Source organism: Phascolarctos cinereus, unplaced genomic scaffold (genome assembly GCF_003287225.1).
Source record: "Phascolarctos cinereus isolate Bilbo 61053 unplaced genomic scaffold, phaCin_HiC Scaffold_726;HRSCAF=1367, whole genome shotgun sequence".
Taxonomy (NCBI): Eukaryota; Metazoa; Chordata; class Mammalia; order Diprotodontia; family Phascolarctidae; genus Phascolarctos; species Phascolarctos cinereus.
In genome coordinates, this window is record NW_027556098.1 from 390,768,992 (window position 1) to 390,792,284 (window position 23,293).

General features: G+C 47.5%; 1 protein-coding gene across 1 annotated transcript in view; it reads right to left on the reverse strand.

Annotated features, from left to right (window-relative positions):
* The window catches only part of PEX14 (peroxisomal biogenesis factor 14), a 151,164-nt gene that overhangs the window by 20,778 nt on the left and 107,093 nt on the right, over positions 1-23,293 (reverse strand). Inside the window, 2 exon segments of the mRNA XM_020974097.2 lie at positions 1,537-1,622; positions 11,436-11,564. Of these exon segments, the coding sequence (XP_020829756.1) occupies positions 1,537-1,622; positions 11,436-11,564 (215 nt within the window).

Consider the following 23,293-nt stretch of genomic DNA (forward strand, 5'->3'; position numbering starts at 1 on the left):
AAGTTCAGAGCCAGGAAGTGAGTGGATACTCTGAGCGAGGGTCCTCCTAAGGAGGGAGGATCATTTACCCAGCCCCCTGGCAAAAGCTCGGCCTCTCTCCCACTTTATAACTACCTTTTATAACAACAGCTGGGTGGCTCCTTTCATTCATCCATCTTTTTTCCTACACCCAAGTCACCCAACCTCTCAAAGACGACCTAAAGGCTTCAGAGAGAGGAGGTGTAGACAGGCACTGCCCTCAGGAGCTCCCTCTCCCAGGGACACCACCGTTCCTGGGCCGATCCCCCATCCCTCGCCTACCTTTCCACTCCCACTTCCCTCTCTCTCTCTAAGGCCCAGAGGGAAGGAGACCAGAACTCACTACCCACATCCAAAGACACGTCTTCCTGGCTATGTCAATGGAATAGTCCTGGGTCCTTGGACTGCACAATGAACAGCTCTTTAGCCATTACTTATTATTTATCATGTGAGGCGCCGGTTTGAAAAGGCTTTCAGGAGTTCACTGTTCTTTCTAATTTGACAGTGTTTACACTGCAGTCTTCTATGACCAACAACTAACACATGAAGGAGAGGGCCAGGACTGGGGAACTTTTGTTTTGAATCTTTGATGCTGAACCATCAGCCTCTGGCACCAGCCTTTACATACAGAGAGGTATCTGCTGCTTCTCAGCCAGCCAACAGCTTCTGAATCAGGCAACAACAAGGAGTCCTGAAGTGGAGGTGCATCATAAGCAAGAGATTTCCAGCTTAACGTGAGTTTAACTCTCAACAAGTTCACTGAATGGGATAGAGGGACTCTGGATTTGAGTGTGGATTAGACTAGGTAACCTCTCAGGGCCTTTCAATGATGGGATTCTAGGACGAAAAGTGATTCTGAATATCTCAGTGAAGCACTCACAGAGGTGAACAAGGGCGGGGACAGTGGAGAAAGTACATCAGCATGGTGGGAACAGTGCTCCCCACTCGCTCTCTCATCCCCTGTGTTCTCAGGCGCCTCCCCCCTTCGGGGGATAACACCACTCAGAATGACTCCAAACCATGGCCTGGCCTCCTCTCGGTCAGACTGCTAGCTCCTTCTGGGAAATAAGGGCCCATTTGAAGGGCATCTTCTGGTGGGTCCATCAACTTTGAGATCCCATGTTTTTGCATGAAAACTCTTAGCAGATTCATAGCCTTCTTTAATGAGCAGAATTTGTGTTTGTTTATGAATAATACCTTAGACTTATATGCAAAAGAATGTAATATACTTGCAATATAAGAGGCTGAAGGACAGGCCTACGTCTAAGATCGTCATGCTTCTGATCACACTGGCATCCACAGATGGGAGAACCTCAGCTATCTCTCTATGGCACCCTCTGCACCTCTCATTTGTCACATTCGAGTCCATAACCTGCTACCAGGGAAATTCTCATTGTAACCTTTCCTGGCTCTCTGAGGGGGACAGGGGAGGTCTTCCTGCACAGATAAAGGAAGGGATGCATCAGAAGTAGCACACTTGGCAGCCTTCTCAGGACCTCAGCCCCGAGCCACACATACCTTGTAGAGCTGGTGGAAGCCAAAGGCGATGCCTGCCATGATGATGGTCAGAGCCCCATAATCTCGCCATCTAGAACCTGTAGGGTCTAATGGTAGGAGAGAGAGAAACACAAGTGAAGAAAACAGACACCACAGTCTACTTCCAACTGCAGGGGAGGGAGAGGAAGGAGGAGCTAACTTGCCCAGGGTCACAGAGCTAGTAAGTGTTGAAAGCAGAATCGGAACTCTAGTCTTCCTGCCATTGAGGGCAGCCCCCTGCTCACTGTGCCCCCTCGGGAGTCTCCTCTGTAAGTGAGAGAAGGAAAAAGAGGCAGCCTTCTTAGAAACAGAAGCGATGCCACAAAGGATGCTCCTGCCCAGGACACTCCTTGGGTCCTCCCTCGCTCAGGCAGGGCCCACTCGCCTGCTCTGTGCCTGCTGCTCTCCCCCAGCACAACGGTCAGAGCTTTGAGAGCCTCCACAGTGCATGGGGAACCCTTTCAACCGAGGTCCAGGGTCAGACACCTGAAACTCCCAGGCCACATCCCCTAAACGGCATTCCCATCACACTAATGTCACAAGAAAGACAGGAATCTGGAAATGGATTTGGGAGAAGAAAAGAGCTATAGGATTCCTGACCCTCATTAAAAGAGCATCAGAAATCAGCTGAGCAAAGCATAGGGGCTGATTCTTCTCCTCACCAAACGGAACCAAGAGCCCCCTGTGTTTCACGCATTTCCTCCCCTCCCCTCCAACACACACCCATAAAGCTGCTGGCGAGGCCCTCATGATGCTCAGGGTTTTCATTAATAATCCAGAGACAGCAGAATGATCTTTCTTAAAGTTCAGTAGCAGGATGTGGGCACACACACCAAGGAAACCTCTGGCCAACAGCCCAGGCAAGGCAGATCCATGACCGGAGTCTTCCCAGGGCTTGACAAAGACGATCCTCCTTTTCTCCTTCCCCCCTGCTCAGCTCTGCTCAATGGGCTTCTGTGGAGACTGAGGCTCCATCCATCAATCGAGATGCCTGGAAGTGTCTTTCCTTGGCCACCACACTCACTCACCTGCTCACTCCCTCAGTGCCTGTGGATTTCAGATGAACTCTGCCAAAGCCAAGACCTGCCCAGAGCCGCTTTCATAAAATACTAACTGGGAAGCTCTCCCCTAAACTTTCCTCTCAGAGTCTAGGAAACGTCCTCCTAAAGAGGCTGCCTAACCAGAGGGTCCAGATATGTGGAGGTCCCCATCTGTCATAAAACAAAGGACACAATCTCTGGGAAATCACACACCCACTCCTAGGACCTGAGAGTTTTAAGAAGGCCCCGAAAGCATCAGGTCCAAGCCATGCCTCAAAGGAGTCCCCTCCACAACCTCCAGGCCACACCATCATCCACTTTCACTCTTATTTAATTAGAAAACAATGAGCCCATTAGAGAATTGGTTAAGAGCATGGAAGGCAGTATTGGCCAGAGTTGGCTGGCTCTCTGACCTTGATCTCACACAGACCAGGGAGTCAGAGGGTCAGCTTTATGTGCTCGTCCTTTGGCCATGCTTCTAATAAATGTTCAATATTAGGAGAATGGAGACAAGAAAGCATAGTGTCTACTGCTTAGGACAGTCAGTATTCAGCTGGGCTTTACTTAGGGCATGAGCTATCCATTATATGGCCTTAGACCTGAGAGAGAACAGCACTTCCATCCTTGGCATGTACTCAGAATAAAGAACTACACCTACATTTGTTACTCCAAAATCCACTGAACACACACTAGGTAAGAGACAGCAACTGGGTTGAAACCAGAAGCACCAACCTTCATAATCACATTCTTCCAGGCTCCAAGGGGTTAAAGCCAGGCCAAGAAGCAGAGCTGGCTTCAGAGCTGCTCCCACCTTCCAGGCACCCTGACCCCGGTGCAGAATTGAGAAACACCTGTAGTTCCTTGTGAGATGCACCCTTCACCTCTCTCATCGCTCCCTCCGTTCCTGTCATGCTCACGCTAAGAACATTTTATTGCCCTCTGGTTTTCATTATTAATGAAAAGGGACCAGAATGATCTTTCCTAAAGTTCAGAGAGTCTATAAAGAGAAGAAGCCGAAATGCCATTTGACTCGTTTTGGAGATGGTGATACAACTGTCTGGTGGCAAAAAGGGAAGGAAAAGGAAGAGCAGGCCTGGGGAGGGCTCTCACTAGCCTGAGGTGCTTTCAGAGGGAAGAAGAACTCGGACTGGGACACAGTGATAATGTTCTCCAGGTCCTGGTCCAGTTCACTTCAACAAATGTTTATTAAACACCTACATCTGGCAAAAGTCCTCCTTCCATTCTCCCCCCACCAAACCCCAAACTACTTGGCTTCTTCTCTCGAGCTCCTTTCCCCCCCCCATTCCCTTGAGCTCCTTTCCCCCCATTCCCTCAGATCTCTCATGGGAATCAGAAAAGAGACTCAGGGAGGCCACAGAAAACACGGGTCTCCTCCCTGAACCTCCAGAACCGGAAAGAGAGCTGCGTAGACCAGGCCAGTCGACCTCCTGCTCCAGATTGTAAGAGAGGAGAGCATCAGGGAGCATGAGCCGTGGGCTCTGGGAAGAGGACCTGGATGTGGACACAGACCAGCCATGTCTACAGGAGATGACGACTCCCCAGAGAGAAGGCAGAAAGTGGCCAGGAGCGCAAGAACCCGGAGATCCCGGAGCCTCCCAAAGCTCTCTTCTTCCCAAGGCCAGATTCAGAGAACGAGACGGGAATCTGCTGCAATTAAAAAGCACAGCAGAGCAACGAGAACTCGCCTTTCTATGAGATCTGGACCGGCAGCTCTAACTAGCTGCCGGATCAAAGCAATCTTTAAAAGGAGACACTCGGGATTCCAAGGAGCCATCATGACCATCTTCAAGAACACAGCCCCAGGAGAATCTAAGTGCCCTATGGGCTGGGAGTGTCACACTTCTGACTCTGTGTCCCCAGTGCCTAGTACAGGGCCTGGCACCCAGTAGGCACTTAAATGCTTGATGAGGGAATGAACGAATGACACACTTTAGTATCCCACGGACAATATTCTACTGTGAGTCCTTCGGGACTCCCGAAGGATGCTGGGACCACAGATCTGGCGCTAAGAAACGCCTGAAGAGGCCATCTGGTAACAACTCTCTCAACGCCCACAAACAGGAAGTGGCGGAGTGAGAATCTGAACCCAGATCCCGACTCCACAGCCAGCTTTCTCTCTCCTGTACCCTACTGCCTTCTCTACCCTGAAGGGACCCAAGCTCCTGGAAGGCTTAATGTAACTTCAGTCTCATCTTTGTGTCTCCAGCACCTCTCACGGAGCAATGCACTGAGTAGGTGTTTAATAACATCTGCTGAACTAACTTGACTAGGATGTGGGAAACACTACCTAACTTGGCCAATCAGACTGGCCCAAAACAGCACGATGTGAGCGTGAGGGCTGAGCACAGAGAGCACTCGGTATAGCTGCGGTCAGGAAGCCCCGAATTCAAATCTTGCTTCAGGCACTTACTCACTGGCTGGGTGACTCTAGGCTGGGGTACCTTGGGCTCCTCAAATGTAAAATGAGGACCGTAACAGCATCAAGGTCTCAGGATTGTGAGGACCAAATGAGGGTAACTGCAGAGCGCTTTGCAGATTCTGAACTGCTCATACAAGCCCGCCATCATCATGACTGCAACTGGTGTGCCCCGGGCATCCTGCTCCCTGCCCTTGGAAGCCTGGGTTCCGGCCAGAGTTCAGGCAGATGCCAGCACTGCCTCACGCCCTCTGGTCATGCATGGGATCACCACTCAAAACAGCAAAGAAGCCTCCAAGTTGAAGAACCCTCCTCACAGTTCCTAAAACATGCTCCCCGGCCTTCGGAGCGGCCCACACAGGTGGCAGGGCTCAAAAGCTTCCTGCCCACTCACCCACCGCAAAGCCGCTGCCCTGGACAGGCAGGGACCGAGAAGGCACTGCTCTGTGCTGCTGCGGAGATCCGGAAATGGCCCTGAAGACTTGCATCTGAAATGCACTATCCCACCATGACACTGCCCTAACAGATGATGGGGAGGCACTAGTGTGGCTCAGGGTGGCTTCTGAGGGCTGGCATGGGTCTCCAGCTGCTATTTCTGTGGTTAACTGCGCTCCAGAGCCTCAACAACTCAACAACCGTGCCCCTACAGGGCACAGGATTCAGCACCCCTCCGACCCCGGCCACCGTCCTGAACACCGCTAAAATGGGATGAGTCCTGGGCTAAGCCCTGCAGGAGCGGCATTCAGCCCGCCTGCCCATTCCTAACGCCTGTAGCAAAGCTCCTTTGGAACAAAGCACCCCATGCAATGTCCTTTCAACTAATGCCCCGTTTTCACAGAACAAATTAACAACGGCAGGTGAGGGTTTTCCCTTTAGTGGAAAGTGCAAGTTGCGAGTTAGAATGGCAGAGAGATGTCTCCTTCCTGCTGTTCCCTATCTTTTGATGGGCTGTCCTCCGCGCCTGAAATCATAGCTAGCATTTATGTCTCACAATAAGGTTGCAAAGTGGCTTATATGTTACCCCGTTTGATCCTCTCAACAACCCTCAGAGACAGATACTGTTACTGTCACCATTTCAGAGCTGAGGAAACTGAGGTAGGTGGAAGGGCAGTGACTTGCCCAGGGTCAACCAGCTAGTGACGGTTTCAGGAGGATTTGAGCTCAGACCATCCTGCCTCCAGGTTGGTGCCACCTCAATGCCCTCTCCAGTCAGAATCCCTGGCTTTCCTTTCCTCTCCAGCACCAGACAACTACCTGGTATTGTCCATCTTGTACTGACTTGTGTAAACACGGAGATGTCCTCTCCCCCAGTAGGGTGGGAATGGCTTCACTCTTTGGATTGTTTCCCTAGCACCAAGCGTAGAGTCTGGCACATAGCGGGCACTTAATAAATGCTTACAGATGGATAGAAGATGGGCACTTTGGAGGTTTACATGAAAGGCCAAGTGAGACAGTCTAGGTAAAGTATTTTGCAAATCTTAAAGCGATACATAAACGTCAGCTGTTCCTATCATTATTATTAGTGCTTTGTGGTGCACACACATGATCCCACGTGGCCTTCCCACCCTCCCTGTGAGGCACACAACATCACCGTTATTTTCTGGAAGAGGAAACAAAGGTTCCAGAGGTTAGATGACTTGCCCAGGGTCACAAAGCTGTAAAGGGTACCTAAGCAATGTGGGTGTGCCAAGTCCACTGGTCTTTGTCCCCTGCCAGCCTGCCGTGGGTGACGTGCATAAATATCCCCAGATCACAGGCGCTCCCGGCTGTTCTCCCTCCCTTCTCCTCCAGCGGGGAATCTCACCTCACCTTGCTCTTTCATTTAACTTCTAATACACTTTTTAATCCGTGTCTGTTACTGTTGTTTTAGTACACTTACAACTTGGCATTTCATTACACCATTTCGCCTTGTTCAATAAGCATTTCATGTGTATTAGTCTTGTTTCTTCAACCCAACAGTAAATTTCTTGAAAACAGGGCGTGTGTTTGATGTTTCTCCCATATACCCCAGAGCACAGAGCACAGCACAATGCTAACTATAGAACAGGCCCTCAACAGATCCCCACTGACTGACTGGCCCAAGGACCACTATGCTTGTCTTTTCTGGGGCTTAGCCACATCACTGGAAAATCTTGGAGAAGCCATGCCTGCTATCCAGCGTGCCCCTGGAGAAACCCACTGATTTTAACATAAGCCTAAGGATAAGATGATTAAAAAAGGTAAGCCTATTTTTTAATGGCATAGAATGAATTTCAAAGCTCCTGTTGCCTGGGGGGGAGCCAACATCCCACTTGGTGGATGACTGGGGGACAGAGGAGGAGGAGGGGAGCAGGGTCCAGCCCCTCTCCTCACCAGCCTTACCTGAACCCTGGAATAGTCAAGGATGGCGCCACAGAGACCGGAAAAGAGAAAATCCCATAGGCCTGGTACGGGCCACGAGTCCTTTGTAGCGAGGACCAGGCATATACAACTTATAAAAATAATCAGCACTGAGGTGAGAGGTGGGTGGGGCTGATGACCTCACTGAAGAGCTAACAAGAAAGATCTTTCCCTCCCAACAAGGAAAAATCAAGTTGACTTATTCACAGCTACAAAAGAAAGATGTTATCTTCTCCCTGATGAAATAGCCAAAATATTTAACCTAAGTTAATGGTGAAAGTGTCACTCATTTATATTTGATTTCAAAGACACGACTAGTGAATGAATAAATGAATAAGTGAATGAAGTAAACAAGGTCACGGGTCAACCTCGTGTGTCAAAAGGTTTTTTAAAGAAACCCTTTATGCCTAGCTTTCATGGACACCTTGCAGAATTGGTACTGACCCTATGCACATCTCAATGCCACCCCCTCTCCCATCCCAATTTCTATAAGTGTGAATAAATGGAGAGCAAGCACAAGTTTGTGGTGGCCTGTCATTCTTTTATTTGACTAACACCTATGGGCTGCCTACTGTGTACAATGCACAGTAAGTCCTTACTGAATGAGGGAACTGCCTTCAGGCTCACCTGATGCCCTTCACACACTGAGCCTACTGGCCTAAGCTACATAGTTGGCCTGCGCCAAGCCTCCCTTTGGCCCCCACACACCACTTCCATGAAGCATTCCGTGAGTCCTCCAGCCTCCACCGGCCTCACTCTTCTCTGGACTCCTGAAGTACTTCTGATTTTTTCTGGGCATTCTGGGCCTTAATCAAATGACAGTGTCATACAAGATTAACGCGCGCGCGTGTGTGTGTGTGTGTGTGTGTGTGTGTGTTTTCAGAACAGAGGACCCCCCCACACACACACACACATACACACAGTCCTCACATATAGCTAAGCAAGGCCCTGAGTGTAAGCAGGCCCTCAATAAAGACAGACGGCACTGAAATGGTGTCATTACTCCAGGTTCCTGGCCTCATTTTACCTGTACTTGCTAAAATCTGAAGGGCACTTAAATTTCCCTAATAAGGGAAATGCTGAAAAGGAGATACGGCTTCCTCATCAGTAATCTGCAGAGGCTCCATGCTTTGCTTCCCTCTCCAGGTTGCTGGGATGCCATGAGATAAGAGGGGCAGGAGCCCTGAAAACTGTCCAGGGCTGTCCAATCATCCCCAACCTAAGACAATTCCTACTTTATTGCTCTTGTGCTCTTAGCACGAGCTGGCTCTGCCCACAAGGAAGGCACCCCAAGAGCTCAGGACACCAGAATATGACTGTTCTTGAACTGCTCACTGAGAAGAGACTGCTGTCTGGAACATGGGCCCCAGGAGACCCCTCCAAGGTCACTCAGGGCATCTCCAACAAAATGAGGGAGGGAGTCCAGCCTTCTCGTCCTGTGTGTCCCTCTGTCCTTCCAAAGGGCCAGTGACAGAGGAAATGGAGTGCCAGGCCCCTAAGCAGCTGCTACCGGGCCTGGACTATGAGCACCTCTAAAACCAAAAAGAAGACGTGTGCATGGAGGCCATAAATACCTCATGCAGGGACACAGACAATGCCTTGGCGATAAGCATGCAGACTGCACACCTAGTTCAGAAACTCCCCTGAGTTTGCTTGTAATTAAGGGGGTTAGAAAGGTAAAAAAAAAAAATAAACCCAATTAATCATTTAAATATTTAAAGTCAGGTTTTCTCCTCACTCCAAGATCAGTATATTTCATAAAGCCAGCAGCCGACAGCCCTGGTTTTTACTGGGGTTCATTTCAGAGCATGTTTAAACTAGTCAGATTGAGTGATGCTTCCAGCAACTAATCGCATGTCAAATAAAAGATATTTTATGTAATAAATTACCGCTACAAGTAATTCAAATGTCATTTATCAGTTTTATTATCAGTCAGGCAAAGTCTTGTTTCTCTATATTAATCAAAATCAAGCTTTTTTTTTTTTTGAAGCAGTTTTGACACCTCTTGGCAAAAGTACCGAAGGGAAAAGACAGAATTACCCCCGTTGAGCTGAGAGGAGCTATGTAACGGTTTAAGAAGAATGAAGCTAAAGGGAGAGAACTAAAAACTCGATGTATTTAAAATGATAATTACTAGGATTTTTACTCTAGTGGCAGCAACAGAAGGATTTTTTCCTCTGCTAGAATGCTTTTTGATTTTCTGGGTAAGGAGAATTTTTAAAATATACCAATCTGGAAGAAATCGCAACAAGCTCATGCTTTTACTCCAAGAGGCGTGGGCATCAGAAACTCTTTAAAGCAAGCGAAATGGTGGTTTTCCTCTCACCAAAAAGAGTCTTTGTTTAATCATGCTAGTCCACTGAACCCAGGCAAGTTCACTGAGACTCTGGCCCAACTCTCTGACCCCCTAAAGCAATTTGTTCCGAGCAAAGAGTAGCCCTGTATCCCTGGAGACCTATTCATATTAAGCCATGTAAGGAAGCAGCTGGAATCCAACAGATGTGCCTCCTGCAAGAATTCTGACAGCTGCCAGTGCCTATCCTGAGCGAGTGCCGCAAAAGGCCGGCCCAAGGACTCAACTGCAGAAAAAGGAGTGCATCCCAACCCGTTGGCTAAAAAGCAGCCGGGAAGGGCGCTCGGTGACGCGCAGCAAACACCCACAAGCTGCATGATACAGAGGAACGGACCCAGCCTACCGAGCGGTTGCTACCAACTCTCCAGTAACTAACTTAAGGGAAACGAAAGCCAAACACCTCAGCTGGGCTTCCTGCCCTGACGTGTGTCAGTCTGGTCAATAAGGCGGTGTTTGAGAAGACAAGCCAGGAGCGTCTGCCCTCTCTAATCCACAGCCTCCTCTACAAGAGAGCACGGGAAGGAGAGGGGACAAATGAGGTCGGAGGCACAGAGCGCATGTATCCCCCTTGTGCCTTATCCACTGGGGAGGCCACTGGAGGGCCTCACGAGACCCCACCCACATTCCTCTAGCAGGGGCCTCTTAGCCTGTTGCTCAACCCAAAGAGAAAGGGACAGGTAAAGAAAAATTTAAATCAGCTACCAGGTGAGAAAAATGGATTTGTCTCTTTGAGACTTGCCCTTAAAAACCTGATACTTAAAATGATTTTACAGCTTGGGGGAAAAAAAAACAACCAACCAACCAACCCACCCACAACTTCCCAAAGCCACCTTCCAAAGTGCATGGGGAAGATGAAGACAACACAGGAAAAGCCTCCGGAAGGAAGGCCAACAGGCGGCCCCTGCGGAATTTCTTTAAAGGAACCAAGAAGGAAGTGGGCTATTTACCAGTCCCAAGGGCCTCAGCCTAGTCGGCGGCATAATGCTCCACGAGACCCGAAAGGGAGCTTAGGGCCTGCTTAGATATTTTGGGGGTGTATGTTGCTGCCATTACCTGCCATAATCTACCCTTCTAAAATAGCGTTCATAACAAACCTCGTGATTAACATTCATACACAATTAAGAGCAATTAAGAGGGAGGATTTTTACATTTGAGTTGGGAAACCCCTAAAGAGATCCTACCACAGATGAATGAATGAGCCAGGATCTTAAAATTTTTAAAAACTAAAAGACTGATCAAGACTTGCTTTAACAAAAATTTTAAATAATAAGAAAACAAATGATCTCACTGAGCAACCAGAAGCGGGAAAAAACTTTCCTCAGTAGTCAAGAGACTTCATACTAACTCGAAACAGTAAAATGGGGCAGCACCAGGCCACACCGTCTGAAAAGTGGGGGGAGAGAACCAACATGCACGTGGCCTCTGTGTTTTCTTTCGTGTAACAGAGAGGCCTGCTATGCTACACTCGGCATCGGTGGACGAAAAGGACGAGGTGCACCCCATTCAGCTGGGAAGGGCCTCTTGGAGGATTTCTCCCCAAGGGGAACGATCCGCAAGCTTCCTTGAGAAGGGAAAGGAAAGGGAGGAAGATGACCCCAGCCCGAGGCAGCCGAGAGGTCCAGAAGCAGAAGGCCAAACAGGGCCGAGGCCAGAGTGGCAACGGGTGACTTACTGTAGGGCTGAGGCAGGAGGTGAGGGGGCTGGAGGGGCATCATCGGGGCGGAAGGGCCCAAGGACTGAGACTCATCGGCAGCCATGCCCGACTGCTGGAAAGCCAAGTCAATCTCTTCATCTGTCAGCCCTGAGAGGGAAGAGGAAATGAGATGGGGTTAGCACCTCTCTCTGCTTACTGTGACTCGAACGCAATCTTTGGTGAGACGGGACCCCTTCAGCTGCAGAACGTCAGGCGTGGTGATTCCTGGGCTGTCACTTCCCCGATTTTGGATTCTCTGGAACCTCTCTCTGCTGCAATTTAACCTTAAGCGACAGAATATTAGCCTCAACGCTGCTTCCAAATGTGGCTCATTCAATTTCCTTAATTTATCCTTGAGTTTATTGCTGCTTTTCAAGTCGCTCCGTACTGCAATTCTCCATTCTTCCCCTGAAAACAGATACCATCAACTGCAAATGTGGCTCATTTTAATCTGTAATGGTGTTAAAAAAAAAGAGGGGAAAAAACTAACAATAATGCATGAAAACAGACAGGGAAACAAAAAACTAATTATTGGGTGAGACGACTAATTAGTCTAGATCGTTTCCGAAGACGGGAATAATTTGCTTTATTTTATGACAAATGCAGAAATAAAAAGAAAAATCAGGACTGACTGTGATTAGTATGAATGGGATATAGAATGTAAAGAAGAAAATAAAACAAGAAAACAGATCAAAACAAGGCCGGGCCCAAACTTTCAGATGATTATTGCTCCAGCCTATGACAGGCAGTTGCCTAGATCGCCTTTGGCTAGTGTCTGACTCTCCTCCGCTCTCCCCTCTCCCCCTTTCTTTCTCTCTCTTCTCTCTTCTTTTCTTGTTTCTCTCTCTCTCCCTCCCTCCTCTTCTAGCCACTTTGCACATGGGACAGTGGGGAATACCAGGGTGCCATCTGCAGTGGCTACAACATGTGGAGAGGATTTCCCCATGAAGGAATAAAAAGCACATGAAACCCTTCCCAAGGGCAACACCTGGGTCAGGCATAGAGCTCAAGGCCTTAAAAACCAGGCTCACGACCAGAAGTGCAGGAGAGGATGGTAACTGCAGTGGCCTAACCCAAGGAGAGAAGGGAGAAGGCCTAGGCTCTGGAGAGCCAAAGAACTTTCCCCCAAGACAAATCAGGGATGTTCGCTGTGTGTGCGCACCAGAGCCCGGGGCTCCCGAGCAAGAGAGCAGGCGGTGGCCGCTGCCAGTGTGCAAACACTGCCCTGAGCAGCCCACACCATTCCCGGAATCCCAGTATCCAGCCCAGCCACAACACAGAGCTTTTAAACTGGAGCAGAGAGCTTTCCACATCTGGTCTGCAGCTCTGCATTTTGGCTCCATTAGAGGCCCACACCATGGTCTATTTGCCCCTAGGGGTAGATGAAGTACAAGCAGGTTCTGAGGATCAGCTTCTTCAAAAGGGTGGTGCCTCGAACTCTGTGTCAAGGGGCTAATAGATGGAGCATATTAGCGCTTTAAAGCATAGCCCTGCCTGGCCCCATCCTGGTGGGTGTGCGGCCAGGCCACAGGCCAGTGCTGCCCAGGAGGGCTCTGGCCCCTCTTCTCTCCCCAGCTGACCTGGCCACACGTGATTCCACCAGGGCTGTGCTCCCCTGCAGACCAGCAGGCAAGGCCCTAGGAATGGGCCAGATAGGAGGCATTCATCATTCTGCTGACCCAAGCAGCCTTGCTCCTTGACCTGGCCTTTCACCTCCAAAGATGACTAAAATGAGTGGCCAGGAGGACTAGCCCTTGTGACCACAGTGACCTGAGGCTCCTAAACACTGGTCCTTACGGTCCCAGGAAAGGAACAGGACGTGGCCTCAAAGGCCTACCTACCAGGTAAAAAAAACCGTTTTAACCAGTTCATAATCAGCCATTAGAGGAGAGAGCCACACATGCCAACGTCAGCATGGGCTGCTGGTCACTGGCACACAGCAGAATTTTATAAACCTGGTGGTTCGCGTGCCTTGTCAGCCGCTGGCTGCAAATGAGGATAATTTTCCCAAAAGGAGCATTTAGTTGCATTCTCATTTTCCCTTTTGGCTCTTTCAAATATAAACAAGTATGATAATGTTTAACGCTGGGGAAATATACAGTAAGTTACAGGCGGTGCTCCAGCCGTGGGCAGCTGAAGCCGGTTAAAGGGAGAGGACGCTCTGCCCAGTGCTTAGCCCTGCAGCTTTGGTGCAAACTGTTTCACTACTAAAACATGTCTTTTGTATTATTACAGCCATGCCCACTATTGAGGCTGGAGTGAAAAAGGAAGCCCCAAATGTGCACTGCCTGAAATGCCCACTTCCCCTAGTTCACTCAGTTTACAAACATTAAGTCAACTAAGATATATATTTGTAAAACAGCTGGCCAATTTACCTGCTGTTTTTGTTTTTTTTTTTTAGAATAACATAATTTTAGCAAGAAAATATAGAATGTTAGCAAGGAACCAGTCAGAGCTGAGCGAGAAGCTCAGAAAACAGAATGTCAGGGCTGGGAGGGGCCTCTGCTAGTCTTGAGCCCAATGCCCTCATTTTACAGAGGCCAAGGTCAAACAGCTAACTTAGTGGCAGAGCAGAGACCGTGTCTCCTAGCCCAGTCACCCTTCTACCACGTCATACCGAGTTATAAGAGAAAGAGGGCAGGAATGAGACAGAACCTGCAGCTTTCCAAGTTTATGTAAAGAGGTTATGATAAGGACTCCTCTTCCTCCAGAAAACTTCAGACTTTCCCTGATCATAAACAAGTCAATGAGGGACCGGTTTACCCTCCCCAGAGGCCATAAAGAAAATGAACAAGTGGATCCTGGCTGCAAACTCAACATCGACAATTCTGGAGTAACAGTGTGATGGCAGAGAACGTCCTTCTGGTGTCAGCCTGCTGCTGTGACCCCCACAGATCAGTCTCTATGCTTCACTGAATGTCCTCTCTCCCGTTTCTCTGTCTCTGTCTTTTTTCTGTAGACTGAGACACCTGAATGGGACGGTCATTTTCTCCCAGTCCTGAAGCATCTCTGCCCTGGGAGAGGGATGACACCAAAGTCCCCTCACCCCCGCCCCCAGCACTCACAAACAGTGGGCATCTTCAAGGCCCAGTGAGATTAAGACCACGCAGGCTTCAAAAGGTTAAAAGGAACAATAAAGGAGACTGCCAATTGTAAGTGAATTATATTTGGCTTTGAAAGCTGAGGCACCGGCTATATTATGAAAGGCATCTCTTTGCGTTGTTTACCATCACCCTGACTAATGCAGACCTTTTTTTTTGTTTTAAATAATCTCATGCAAATTAGACACACACACTTCCTTCCAGTTGATTGCTATCTGCAAGGAATAATCTAACCACAGAGGGTACTGAGCAAGGACTGAGCACAGCGGAGGGATGGAGCACACTGGCTTCCTAATCCTATGGCATGGAAGCCTTTTCCCCCCTCTACCTCCCCCTTCCCCAGCCCGCTAATTCTTCCTCAGAGCTGCTGCCTTTGGAAGAATTAGTCATAATTTTCATAAAGCCTAAAATTTTCTTTTGGGTTTCAATTTGCATTCTATTACACCAACAGTGTTCCTTGCATTCAGATGCTCTCTCAGGAACTTCACTGCCGCCACTTGGTAATTTTCAGGAGCCACCAGCCCCTCTGAAGGCTTTCGCCCTTGGTCACTTAAACCTAGAATCAACAGAACCTGAAGCCAGGAAAGACCCCTGGGTTATCAGGTCAGGCCCCACCAGTTCTGCCAAGGAGAGCCAGGAAGGAGGTGGATAGAAGCTGCTAGGGATGGAGGGTGGAGGCTGAGCAAGCAGGAGGCTGATGCCACTGGAGCAGAAAACCCTGGAGCCCCCTGTCTTCTCAGAAAGCCCTGGAACAAGGGCTCGGGCAAAATTCCCTGGAAGCTAGCTGCTAGGCTCCATTCTGCCCCTTGCTCTGGAAGGGCAGCAGCCACTGGCTTTAGAGGCTGAGGAGGTCCCCCTCCTAAGAACGCTTTTGATTTGGGGAGCTTTATTGCTGCTGCCTGAAACAACGGCCTCATGGCTGGTACCATAGCTGTGCCCCCTCACTGTTCTCTTTTTAAGCAAAAGACAAACAATTTATTTTGTTCTGCTTTTCTGGAAGGTTTCTGTTATAAAGTAAACAAAACAAGAAAGTGGTTGACTTCGTGGGCTGGAAGGAACTGGTCCACCTGCTGCCTCAGGGCCTTCCCTCAGGGCTCCCAAGGCCCAGAAGCCAACTCCCTAGGACCATGGGTCTCCAGGTCCTCCCAGCTGCCTCACAGGTGAGGACTGAGAGGGCAAGCGTGGGAAGCTGCTCACCAAGCCCCAGTGCCTCTTGGTGCTCAGTCAGAGTCTGTCCTAGGCAGAAGAGCATCGCCTGGCTCTGCAGGAACAAGGCTGGGAAGCCAGAGGCTGAGGGCCAGGAGGTTCCAAAGGCGCTCTGGACTCCTGGTTCAGGTGACCCCTGGGGAGCACAGGGACACAAAGCTGTCGAAGTCACAGTTCCCCACCCCCCAACACACACACACACACACACACACACACACACACACACACACACACGCACGCACACACACACATTCAAGTCAGCAAGCCAATGGCAAGAGAGAACTTCCCTGGCTGCGGGGAAAAATCTCTCCGAATGAAAAGAAAAATCAACTCACCCAGAAAAGGTTGAAGGGGAAGAAAGAGAAGGGTAGAAAAAGTATTTTTTTTTATTTTATTATTAACATTTTGTTGGAACAGTGGAGTGCAATAAGGCCTCTCCGAGGCTTTAAAAGTCGTGGGATGACCTGGAGACCCCTATTTCCCAGTGCCTTGTATAAAATTGAATTTTTTAAACATAAATTACACGTAATGACGACACTGTAAAAACTAACAGTAATGGAAAGCTGTGCTGTATTTCATTAGCCTGTATTATTCCGTGCCACCTGATCCAGCCAGGCCTTGTTTATGAGTTAGTGTGTTAGCAGATGCCGATGGAAGCATTTGCTTCGACCTTGCTCTTCTCATTGGGGCATGAAATTACGACGGCAGCACCTTGATATTACAGCCATAAATACAGTAAACTGCAAATTTAAGCCAACGGCTCCTATTGTCTCTGAACATAAAGCTGATCGGTATTTATTTAAAAGGAGAACAAAAAAAAATATTATATATCACCTTGTTTATGGGACCTCCTCCCCACCCACTCACCCTCCCCCCCGTACCCCCTAACCTGCCTGACTCACTTGGTGAAAATATTCAACGAGCCAAAAGCTGGTTTCCTTTTCCTCTGATTAAAATATTCTTAGGGCACTGAGCATGGTCTTTGGGGTGAGAAAAGTTACAACTGGTATCGTCCTGAATGGAATGTATTTATTTGAGCATCTGGCAGTGGGATTGTTCTCCCCCCGCCCCAATTCTAAGAGATCTTGATGTGCAAAATTCCTAACTAGTTCTTGTAATTTCCCCCTCTCTTTAAAGGAGGAAAGTTCAAATAGCAAGAGAAAAAAGTTGTCAGTAAGAAAAGGAGCTGAAATTGAATGTCCTCTCGGTATCCTTTGTAAAAAAAAAAATGCTCAGCAGGAATGCTATTTCAAAAAGCAACAAAACACAGCCTCCTGCCATCAGGGTGGGGGGTGGGGGGAAAGAAAAAGAAAAATGTCTAACTAAGAATATAATTCTCTTCTCCAAACACAGGGAGCTGGGGGGACTTCCCATTAAAACTTGTACCAATCCCAGTGAACCAGAAAGACAATATATCCCTTAAATACATTAAATGTGTGGGAGAAAAATCAACACAAAGACAAAAGGACACTGTGATATCACCCAGGCCTGGCTCCCGGCATAAATCACTGTGTTATAAGCCAGGACAAAATGTATTTCATTGCTAGTTTAAAGACAAGAAGCCTGAAAGGTGTGTCACAGACTGGATGACTAGCCCTTAAGGGAGACCAAGTCTGCTACTCCAATCAGGGCAGTTTTCTCTTTGAGGGGAGCAGGGTCTTCCTGCCCCATGCCTAGGTGTGGGGGTGTAGAGGGGAAGAGACACAGATGGTATACTACATGAACACATACAATCTAATGCTGTGTTTGGGAGGCTCAAGAAGGTCACAGAGGAGGGGGGTTTTTGCTTTTTTTTTAAATACCTCATCAAGCATAATTAGAAATCACTCCCAAAGAAGGACCAGCAAGACATTCAGAAGCAGCCCTGTGTATATATGGGACAGCTCCTGGGAGTACTCTCAGCTCTGAGTCAGAGAGGACTAGGGTTACAAAGGACAGTGCCCAGGGGAATCAAAGTCACAGCCAAATCAACTCCACTCAAAAGTTTTGGTCCATGAGGGTTTGACACCCCTTCCCAAAAGGCAGACAAATTTTCTCAGTCCTAAATTATTTGAAACACATCAGTCACTGAGCTCAGCTCCTTCCGCACAAGGAGGAAACTTCCCTATAAAATTTATTGACCTTCTCTGGGGAGTAGTTTAACTGGTGAACAAGACAGAAGTGAGCAGCCCCTCTGTGTAACACAAATTGAGATCTCTCTTACGAGAGATTGGGAGGACTTCCAATCAGCATCTCTGAGGCCTATTTTTAGTTCTAGAGCCTAAAGGTTTTCCCCTCTCTTCTTAAGCTAAATTAGAAACAAAGAAGATACACATGAATACTGGGTCACTGACTCCAAGGGGTAAATCAAAGGGAGGACAAATATTATGGGTACCTGTCAACAACTGGGCTTGCCTAACGGGGCAAGGCCGGGAGCCCACCTCCCAGCACACTGAACAAGTTCTTGCGGGGGGGAGGGGGTCTGCAACAGAAAACCAAGGACTGGATTAATAAAAACCCCACAGATGTGGTACATGCAAAAGGCTACCCAAGTCAATGGCATTCACTTTTGCCACATGAGGGCAACCAAATTAACCTACAGGCCCCAACTATACTCCCAGCTTGCTCCCTGGCAGGTCACAAGGCTTCACTTTGAAAAGCAAGGCTCGGAGAATCCTACCTACAGAATTCTGATGCCGAAGTGGGTGGTGGAGATGATTGAGTCCACCTCTCCGAGGCTGGCTGACTGACTCACTCCAGGTCCCAGTTACTTACACAAAGCTCTCCCAACTCACTATTTCCCTACATGAGGAGACTCAACCCCTACTGATCCATCAGTCATTCCCTAGCTAGAATGTTTTAGATCTGCAAACTGCCTTTAAAAAAAGCATTTAAAACAGTCCTCACAGCTACCGTATAGAATAGCTTGGGACAGCTGCCTTCATCAGGAAACAAGGAGGTACAGACCTGCCTGAGACCCCAGAGCACAGCAAACCAGCAGAGGCCTGGAAGTGCTCATCTCTCACTGGTCTCCAGCCCACTGTTGTACTCATAGCAGCAAGACACAAAGGGTGTTTGAAAAAGCATGGTTTTAAAAGGCAAGCATCTGTTCTATTTTGACACATCCTGGCTGCCCAAATGTTTCTTTCGGCTCTAAACATTTGCTTCACAAATGGAAACGTTTCCATTACGGCACCAAAACAAACATTTGCTTTGGGACAATAAAAGACAACTACAGAGTGTTTCAAACATCTCTCAGTAGTCAGATTCTCAAAACAAGGTTATAGGTTGTAAGGCCTGTGCGCCTCAAGGATGCCGATGACAACCTTTTTATTTCTCTTTTCCAGAGATGAGAAAGCCCCTTTCTCGGTAGGCAGCACCACAGCCTTCTCCAACTACTCAGGCACACTAGGAACCTTAAACTGGAGGCAAGGTTTATCAGGAGCTACCCCATTTAGGATCAAAGAACTGGAAAGAGAACACGGCAGCCATGTGGTCCAACACCAACAACATCGCCAACAGGTAGCCAAGCAGCCTCTGCTACATTACATCCAGTGACAGAGAGATCACTACCTCATCAAGTCGTGCATTCTAATCTGAACAGCTGTAAATATTAGTGAAGTCATCTGGCTGCCTTTAATTTCTGCCACTGGTCCCAGTTTTCTCTATGGAACCACACAAAAAGAAATCTGCTAGCCTGTCCGTGTAACGGCCCTTTACCAATTAGAGGACAGCTGTAATAACCCCATTCCACTCCCCCAGTCTAAACTGACTGGCCCCCACAATTACTCCCCATTCTCTTCACCATCATGATGGCCCTCTGCTGGGAAGGCTGCCATGTCTCTAGGAAAGCATGGTGCCTAGAACTGAACACAAACCTCCAGATTCCGCCTGGCTACCGTATCACACAGTGGGCCTAACCATGCCTCTCTCTGGTTTAGGATGCCATCCTAGCTTTGCTGGCAGCTGTGCTGGGAGCTCCTAGTCCATTCCAGGACTCGGTCCAATGACCCAGAGCTTTTCCCACTCAGGATCTGAGTAGATTTTTCATTTGTTTTGTTTTTAACCTACACACCAGGCTTGCCAATCATCTGTAATAATTTCATCTTGTTGGCGAGACAGCCAGCATAGCAGATAAAGGGTTGGTCTTGAAGTCAGAAAGACTGAGGTTCAAGTCCTGTCTCCAACAAGCCACTTCCCCTGTTGGCACCTTCGGCAATTCTCAAAGACTGTGAGGGGCAGAGAAGGTATCACTCTGCTTTACTAGAGGTAGCTCCTCACCAGAGCTCCTCAAATAAGTGAATTTACAGGGCAGTAAAAATGGGGGGAAAAAAAGCCATCTTGGGGGTTCTGATCCAAAGTTGGAAGCATGTAAAGATTTTGTTGAATTTACTATTTCACTGGACATATAAGTGATCACTCTCAGCTTCACACCGTATGGAAATCTCACAAGCCGACATTCTAGTCTTCACCTGGATTGAAATATTCAATATTGAGCAAGACAAGAGGAAGTACAGAATCCTGTGTCATGCTGCATGCCTAGAGAGTACCTCAGTGCTAACATCAATTAGTTAAATGAGCACAACGAATTGTTGGCTAAAGCTGTTAAACCAGATGCAAACACAAATTTTTCACTGAGACTAGTATGATTTTGTTACCTGCCTTGCTAAAATATCCATCCGATATGTCTATGCCACTCCCTTTATCAGTCTAAGGAACCAATCAAAAGAAGGAGTGAGAATGGCCTGGTACTCTTCTTAGTGAAGTGCTGATTCTTGGCGATTACTACTTCCTCTTCCAAGTGCTGAGAAGTTATCCAGGTAGTGACAGAATTCTGCCAGTCATAATATCAACCTTTCCAGAATCAAGCAACCAATCCACTACGTGCAAATCAGGAGGCTTGGCCCATCATTCCCTTTTCTAAATCTCCAGGCTTCTGGACATGTTCTTGACAATCTCTAAAAGCTTACAGGCAAAGGCTCCTCTATCACATCCACAAGTTATTATTACCTTCGGGGATCCGAGGTAATTACAAGAGGCTCCTAACCTGTCTCACGTTGGAGAGTCTGGATTCTCACCCAAGCTTTTCCCCTCCTCGTGGAACCCTGAACAAGTCCTTTCACATCTTGACATCTTTCTGTCTGGAAAACAAAGATAGGATTTCCTGCCAAGATGTCTGTCTGACTGCCTCGCTCCCAATACACTTATTCCAGCAAAAAGTGGAAAAATGTACCAGACTGAATAACAACCAAGGAATCCAATGAGAAACAACAGTGACTGACCTCTTCCACCCCAGAACTGACCAAAAAGGCAGCCAGAAGTCTCTGGGCAATAGGAAAGGATGCTTTCAGGAAAGCCAATGCCAGCACAGGCAGACATAGCCTCCCAGGGAGCGCAGATAATGGTCAGAGACACAGGGAGCCTACAAGGCTCTTTGTCCAGAGGTATCAACAGCACAGGGCTTTCCTGAGAAAGCCCCAGGGTGGTCACAAAAATCCCAAGATGAGAATCTTAGAAGACCTAGGGAGAGGCAGTGCATAGTAAAGCATTCCAACCAAGACAGCCCAGGTTCCAGAAGCTCTAAGATCCCTAGCACTCTGCCCTTAGATGCCATAGGTGGCCCTGAATATCCAGCACTCTGAACCTCAAAGTTCTGGGGTAGAAAGAGGGGCACCTAATTCAAGGAGTTACAGATCAGTACAGGAACCCAAATGACACAGGTTGAGACCAAGCCGGGCCAACCACTCAACTCACGTGGCAAAAAGCCCCAGTTCAAAATGGTGATGAGTAAACCAAAGAAGACAAATGAATACTATGAAAAATCATCACAAATCTAGAGATCCTTGAAAAGAAGGTGAAAGTAACTCTGTAACAATGACAAACGAAGATAAAAAAGGGGGGAGGAAACATTATCTACAAGGACCACAAGAATACCTAGAATAAATGAAACAAAAGATTTTTAAAAATGAAATAAAAGCTCTGAAGAAATAGATGCATAATAAATTGCTTAGAAGGGAAGTAGTAAACCTTGCCCAAGAAATAGATTCTTTGAAAACCTGAATAAACCAAAGAGAAATCAATGACTCTCACAGAGTCATTAGTAAGAAATATCAGAATAAAATCAAAAGATTGAAAAAAGAATAGAAGAAAATGTAACAAAAGTCCTATCAAAAACAAATGACCTAGAAAACACGTCAAGGAAGAATCACTGGATATTCTGAAAACCATTATTTAAACAAACAAAAAGGCCAGACACTCTATTTTAAGAAATCATAAATGAAAACTGCCCAGGTATATTAGAACCAGAGGGCCAAACGAAGAAAGAAAGAAAAAAAATCCCACAATCAACTCCTGAAAGAAATCCAAAAAAGGTTTTGACACAGGTGAAATCCAGAACTCTCATTTCAGGTACCAAGGGTCCACAAAAGGATCCCACTAGACCTTGTAGCTTCTATTATAAACTAAAGGAGCTGTTAAGATAGATTTCAAAAGGCAAAAGATATAGGCTTATAACCAACAATAACTTACCCTGGGCCTTTAATGGAAGAGAGGGCTTTGAAGCACTTCTCATATGAAGACCAGAGCTGAATAGGAACTACAACAGAAACTACTGGGTTTCTAACAGAAACCCAGAGAGGTAAACTGACATGAGCAATTAGGGGCTCTGTGATCATGGAGTTAACTTCTTAACAGGGGCAGATCTGAATGTCTTCAAAGGGTCCTGAGGGTATTAAAGAAGAAAAACGGGATTAGTTCTGTTCTGAGAAGAAAGGTCTGAGTTCTAAGAGAGGAGACAGTAAAAAGAATAAACTAATGTAAGGAGAGGGCAGAGCTTCCTAATTTCTCCTTCTAGGGATATACGAAGACTGAAGGGAACAAGCATGGACAACCCCCCCTCTTCTCTGAATGGACAAAGGACAGCTGAATGCACATCCACACACAATATGAAATCTAACCAAAAAACCAAGAAGGAATAGGAAAGGGGATGCTAAGAGAGAGGATAACGCTGGAGAGAAAACAGCTACAAGCAAAACAAACAACTCGATCTTGAACGGAGGATTAAGGGGGCAGGAAAAGAAAGGGGAAAAAACTATAATCTAAGGGAATAGCTTAGATTGTCTCTTAGACAGCTGGAGAATAGGTGAACAAGTTGTGGTACATGATTGTGATGGAATATTATAGGGCCATAAGAAATTAAAGAGACAATTTCTGAGAACTCTGGTAGTATTAACTGATGCAGACAGAACTGCTCAGAACCAGGAGAATCTTTTATACAAGGACAACAACACAGTAAAGAAAAACAACACTGAAAGACTCAAGAACCCTGATCAAATGCACAGACTAACAACGGCGCCAGAGGCCTGGGGACCAGACATGTTACCCATTGCTTAAAAGAGAGGAGATGGATTTGAGGTTCAAGAAAAGCTCCACATTTTTTCTGGACATGCCCACTGCGTGGACTCCTTTTTCATGACTAAGCTGATCTGTTACAGGATTATTTTTTTTTCTTTCTTTCTCTCCACTTTTAATTGGGAGGTTGGGGTGGTAGTG